This window comes from Galeopterus variegatus, unplaced genomic scaffold, assembly GCF_000696425.1.
Source record: "Galeopterus variegatus unplaced genomic scaffold, G_variegatus-3.0.2 Scaffold886, whole genome shotgun sequence".
In the NCBI taxonomy this organism is placed as follows: domain Eukaryota; kingdom Metazoa; phylum Chordata; class Mammalia; order Dermoptera; family Cynocephalidae; genus Galeopterus; species Galeopterus variegatus.
Genome location: NW_007726997.1, coordinates 353,391 through 360,333, shown reverse-complemented (window position 1 = coordinate 360,333; position 6,943 = coordinate 353,391). Strand labels below are relative to the sequence as shown.

General features: G+C 35.8%; 1 protein-coding gene across 1 annotated transcript in view; it reads left to right on the top strand.

Annotated features, from left to right (window-relative positions):
* Positions 1-6,943, top strand: part of LOC103590853 (vacuolar protein sorting-associated protein 13B) — a gene marked incomplete at both ends in the record, with an annotated part of 498,786 nt that overhangs the window by 138,728 nt on the left and 353,115 nt on the right. The window contains 2 exons of the mRNA XM_008573178.1: positions 4,614-4,785; positions 5,452-5,566. Coding sequence (XP_008571400.1) covers positions 4,614-4,785; positions 5,452-5,566 — 287 coding nt within the window. The remainder of the gene's footprint in view (positions 1-4,613; positions 4,786-5,451; positions 5,567-6,943) is intronic.

Genomic DNA, 6,943 nt, shown 5'->3' with positions numbered 1-6,943 from the left:
TGTCCAATATTGACAGTGGGGTGTTCAGGTCCCCTGCTATTATGGTTTTAGTGTCTATTTCCTTTTTTGTAGGTCTAATAAAGTTTGTTTTATAAATCTGGGTGCTCCAACATTGGGTGCATACATATTTATGATTGTTATGTCTTCTTGATGCATCATTATGTAGTGACCCTCATTGTCTCTTTTTATGGATTTTAGTTTAAAGTCTATTTTGTCTGATATGAGTATAGCTACTCCAGCTCGTTTTTCTTTTCTGTTTGCTTGGAAGATCTTTTTCCATCCTTTCACTCTTAATCTATGTGGGTCTTTATGATTTATAAAACAAACTCTATTAGACCTAAGAAAGGAAATAGACACTAATACTATAATAGCAGGGGACCTGAACACCCCACTGTCAATATTGGACAGATCAACTAGGCAAAGAATTAGCAGAGAAACACAAGATCTTAACAATACTTTAGACCAATTGGACTTGGCAGATATCTACAGAACATTCCATCCAACAACTTCAGAATATTCATTCTTCTCATCAGCACATGGATCATTCTCCAGGATAGATCACATATTAGGACACAAATCAAGTCTCAACAAATTCAAAAAAATTGGAATTATCCCATGTATTTTCTCAGACCACAATGGATTAAAACTAGAAATCAATAACAAACGAAACTCTGGAAACTATACAAACACATGGAAATTAAACAACATTCTACTTAACGACACATGGGTCCAAGATGAAATCAAGTAGGAAATAAAAAAATTAATTGAAACAAATGAAAATGATGATACATCACAACAAAACCTGTGGGACACTGCCAAAGCAGTATTATAGGGGAAATTTATTGCATTAAATACTTATCTCAGAAGAATGGAAAGATGGCAAGTGAACAACCTAACACTGCACCTTAAAGAACTAGAAAAACAAGAACAATCCAAACCTAAAGTTAGCAGACGGAAAGAAATCATAAAGATCAGAGCAGACCTTAACGAAATTGAAACCCAAAAACAATATGAAAGATCAACGAATCAAAAAGTTGGTTTTTTGGGCCGGCCCGGTGGCGCACTGCTATAGTGCGCCGCTTGGGAAGCGCAGCGGCGCTCCCGCCGAGGGTTCGGATCCCACATGCAGACCGGTTCCCACTCACTGTCTGAGCGAGGCGCGGGAGCAACACCGAGGGTTGCCATCCGGTTGCCGGTCCCGGTCCGGTACGGGGGCGACACTGAGGGTTGCGATCCATTGCCGGACACGGAAAAAGACAAAAAAATAAATAAATAAATAAATAAAATATTCACTTCTTTAGTTTACTTACCCATACCTGTTTAAATGAAAGGACCTACAATATTTTATAAAACATTGGTCTTTCCCACTTTCTTCAGACCATTTTATCCAGATCATTCGTTTACACCTTTGGTGTCAGTGTTTTTGTCAAGAACCCCTTTTGGGTCGTCTGACACCATTTACCAGAGCAAATCCTTCACTTCTTCCTGTGCTGTTTTTGAATCAATATATGATGTTATCACTGAATATTGTACCCTAAACTGCAGGTATTTATTTGTATAGCATTAGTATAATTGATGTCATTTTTAATCCATCTTTTAGGTATATTTATGAACTCTATAACTTAACCAACACTTGGTTATTTTTTTCCACCAGCCTACGAAGGTCATGTTTACAGCACTACTAATGGACAGTTGTGGGTCATGCTCAGGAATAATTACTGCATCTGAATTGTGCATCTTTGTCTTTTTTGATTATTAATTCTATCAGCTGACATATGTTAGTAACCTGGTTTGGGAAAACTTATGATAGTTGCATTTACAGAAATAGTTTTTGGCTAACGTTTCTTTACCAAACAGCATTTTGTCATTCAAAACAAGTAATTAAGTCAAAGGGTAAGCAAGAGGTGATCATCATTTAAATTCAAATCTCCACACATCTTCCTAAAAACAACACAGTTCCTGAAAGAGATCAAATAAGGCCACTCAGCCCATGCCTGTGACATAACCAGGAGAGAGTCCTGATGGACATGAGTCGGTCCTGATGGACCGACAGAGCCAGCCTGTCTCTCTAATAAGAACTACAAACCACTTCTGAGAGAAATTAGAGAGGATACAAGAGGATGGAACGATAGCCCATGCTCTTGGATTGGAAGAATCAACATAGTGAAAATGGCCATACTACCCACAGTGATAGACAAATTCAATGCAATCCCCATCAAAATTCCAATGGCATTTCTCTCAGAAATGGAAAGAACTCTCCAGACATTTGTATGGAATAACAAAAGACCACGCATAGCCAAAGCAATGCTGAGCAAAAAAAATAATAATGCTGGAGGCATAACTCTACCTGACTTTAAACTATACTACAAAGCCATAATAACCAAAACAGAATGGTACTGGTATAAAAACAGACACACTGATCAATGGAACAGAATATAGAATTCAGAAATCAACCCACACATTTACTGCCAACTGATCTTTGACAAAGGCACCAAGCCTATTCACTGGGGTTGGGACTGCCTCTTCAGCAAATGGTGCTGGGATAACTGGATATCCATATGCAGGAGAATGAAACTAGACCCATACCTCTCACCATACACTAAAATCAACTCTAAATGTATTAAGGATTTAAATATACACTCTGAAACAATAAAACTTATTAAAGAAAACATAGGAGAAACACTTCAGCAAATAGTGCTGGACACAGTCTTCATGAATACGACCCCAAAAGCACAGGCAACCAAAGGAAAAATAAACAAATGCGACTATATCAAAGTAAAAAGCTTCTGCACAGCAAAAGAAACAATTAACAGAGCTAAAAGGCAACCAACAGAGTGGGAGAAAATATTTGCAAAATATACATCTGACAAAGGATTAATATCCAGAATATACAAGGAACTCAAACAACTTTACAAGAAAAAAACAAGCAACCCAATTAAAAAATGGGCAAAAGAGCTAAGTAGACAATAGTGTAAGGAAGATATACAAATGGCCAACAGTCATATGAAAAAATCCTCATCATCACTCAACATCCGGGAAATGCAAATCAAAACCACACTGAGATACCATCTCACCCCAGTTAGGATGGCAAAAATCCAAAAGACGCTGAAAGATAAATGCTGGCGTGGTTGCGGAGAAAAAGGAACTCTCATACATTGTTGGTGGGAATGCAAAATGGTGCAACCCCTATGGAAAATGGTTTGGAGGTTCCTCAAACAGTTGAAGATAGATCTACCATATGACCCAGCTATCCCACTGCTGGGAATATATCCAAAGGAATGGAAATCATCAAGTCGAAGGTATACCTGTTTCCCAATGTTCATTGCAGCACTCTTCACAATAGCCAAGAGCTGGAATCAGCCCAAATGTCCATCATCGGATGAGTGGATACGGAAAATGTGGTATATCTACACAATGGAATACTACTCAGCTATAAAAACGAATGAAATACTGCCATTTGCAACAACATGGATGGACCTTGAGAGAATAATATTAAGTGAAATGAGTCAGGCAGAGAAAAAGAAATACCACATGTTCTCACTTATTGGTGGGAGCTAAAAATACACAAATAAATTCACTCACATACACACACACAAAAAAAACTGGGGGGCTGGGGGAAGAAGATATAACAACTACAATTTTTTGAAGTTGTTACAACAAGCCAACGAAAAGGACATTCTTTGGTGGGAGGGGGGAGAGGAAGGAGAGAGGGAGGTTTCGGTGATGGGCCATAATAATCAACTACATTGTATATTGACAAAATAAAAATTAAAAAAATTTAAAAAATCTCATCATGCTACTCATAACAGTGGACAATTTAAAACTTACAAATTGTTTTATTACTGGAATTTTTAAAATTTGCGGACCACAGTTGACTGCAGGTAACTGAAACCCCAGAAAGTGAAGGCATAGATAAGGCGAGACTACTGTACTCTGTAGGAGAGGCAGACAGATTTTTTTCTGTAAAGGGCTAGATAGTAAATACTTTTAGGCTTTGTGGATCTTAGCATGTTTGTTTCAACTACTCAACTTTACTAAAAGGCAGCTGCAGACAACAGATAAATGAATGGATGTAGCTGTGAACTAATAAAACTTTATTCCCCAAAACAGCCAGATTTGGCCCTTCGCTGTATCTTGCAGCCCCTGTTCTATAAGCAAATACTCATCGGTGTGATCTTAACTTGTTCTGGATCTTATGTACTTTTATTTTATTTTATTTATTTACTTATTTATTATTATTTATTTATTTATCCCTTGAGAACTCTGACTTTATTTTTTTTATCTTTTTAATTTTAATTTTAATTTTTTAAATTTTATTTTATTGTGTCAATATGCACTGTGGTTGATTATTGTGGCCCATTACGAAAACCTCCCTGGATCTTATGTACTTTTAGAGGAAACTGGAATGACATGCATGTACGTTGTAACTATACAAATCATTCAAGTAGTATATGTTTATATGATTAGCATTATGTATTAGCATTAACATTTATATGATTATCATTAGCATATATGAGGTGAGTTATAAATGATAATTGCTGATTTTAGATTATACATTTTATTTTTAGTTATTTTTGTTTAAGTTACAAAGTATTTTTTTCCCCTCACCCCAGGGAGATTCTAATCAAGCAGGTGATGACTCACCATTCTCAGATTCTGTTACCTTGGAACAAACTACAAGTAACATTGGTGGATCCAGTGGACGTGTTAGTCTGTGGATGCAGTGGGTGCTCCCCAAAATTACTGTAAAGCTCTTTGCTCCAGATCCTGAAAATAAAGGCACAGGTACAGGATTACTGTTCTTCTCTACTGAAAAGATCAAATGTTAAATACTTTTTAGAAGAAATATTAGACTTTATTTATTATTGTCATTTATAATTAAGATAAACACCTTATATATATATCTTATAATTAAGATATTCACATTGCCATATTAAATGCCATATTACATCTACTTCAAGCAGTTTCTATTAGCCATGCTAACATGTTGAATCTTATCAATATTTAAGGTTTATGTGTTCATGTATACATATTCTCTGTGACTGTATAATACCTACATTTTGTCCTGTTTGTATTGAAATTCATCCCAAGAGTCATGAGGGAATTACCTTATTGGTCATCTTTTGTGTTGTATCATTGTCACTAAAAGGATTGCAAAGATCCTTGACTGATATTAGGCATCACTTCAAGCACTAACTGGGATTTCTCCTAAATTGAATAGATGTCTTATCTTAATTGTAAGGCCTATAGGTCTTCAATATTAATTAATTAATACTAATAATAAACATTAATGTTAATGATATTAATTTTGCCTATTATTGTAGAAGCTTGTGTGATTTCAGTGCCTCTGTAAATATCCAGAGTGTATATACCAACTTGAAATGTCAAATAGAAAGTTTTAGTATTGATTGTGAGAACTGTATTGATATTAATGTTTGCTTCGTATTGCAGAGGTTTGTATGGTCAGTGAACTAGAAGATCTCAGTGCTTCCATAGATGTCCAGGATGTATACACCAAAGTGAAATGTAAAATAGAGAGTTTCAATATTGATCACTATAGAAGCAGGTAAATAGTGAGTAATGAATATAGCAAAAGCTATATTTACTTTGAACAAAGTCACTAAGAGTTTTCCTATTTTAAGTTGGCTATTTTAAAAAATGGCTATACTTTTTCCCAAAGAGTGTTCGTAACAGATAAATTGGTTAATTTTATTTAGTATTCATTCATATATGGAGTATAATAAAATTTTGTTTTATAAAATTGTCAATCTGTTCATAAATATTCAGATTGCCATATTAAATGAAATAAGCTCCTTTTACTGATCATCTCCCACAATTTATTATGTGTGTTGTATATTTGCTAAGATGCCTGGAACACAGTTGATGGCTGTAGTTTTTGCTCTATACTTCTCATCCACTCCCAATAACAATATAATGATACACTGAGCTAAAGCAACAGCTCATGTCCCTTACCCTCTGAAGACTTTTCTTTTCTTTTTTTTTTTTTTTATCTTTTTCGTGACCAGTAGGGGATGACAACCCTTGGTGTGGGGTTGCCCGCACTGCGCTCAGCCAGTGAGCGCACCAGCCGGTACTATATCGGATCCGAACCCATGGCGGGAGCGTCACTGTGCTCCCAGTGCCGCACTCTCCCTAGTGCGCCACGGGGCCGGCCCCTGAAGACTTTTCTTATCTCACAGATGATTAATGTACATGTGATGGATGTTCCTAGAACCATATTGTTCCTTCTTTAATAAATTTCTACTAAAAGTATTATTTTATGCAAATATGGTTTATTTGTAATAATAAATGATAATTTAAAAGTTAAGTTTTAGATATTTTCACAAGCTCTATAGCAGTTTTGTCATTAACTTTTCCCAAATAAAAATACAAAATTTTTTTTTTTGGCTTTATAATAGTACACTAATGTTTTATTTTTAATTGAAATATAATTCTTCACATACTGTAAAACTCACAAATGCTTTTTAAAAATATTTTTTAAATAGCATCATACTTAATTTCATAGTATTTTGGCTTAACAACAGCCTTAAAATTAATTTCATTCTGGATTCATAACATTTATTCATTCAATAATTTTTTTTTTTTTTTTTTTTTTTTTTTTTTTTTTTTTTTTTTTTTTTCTTTTTTTTTTTTTTTCCGTGTCCGGCAATGGATCGCAACCCTCAGTGTTGCCCCCGTACCGGACCGGGGACCAGCAACGGGATTGCAACCCTCGGTGTTGCTCCCACGCCTCGCTCAGCCAGTGAGCGGGAACCGGTCTGTATGTGGGATCCGAACCCTCGGGCGGGAGCGCCGCCGCGCTTCCCAAGCGGCGCACCATCCAGTGCGCCACCGGGCCGGCCCCCTCATTCAATAATTTTTTATTGAAGCACATGTAGTCTTTTTTAATTTAACAAGTTTCTAATTCTACATTAAAACATTT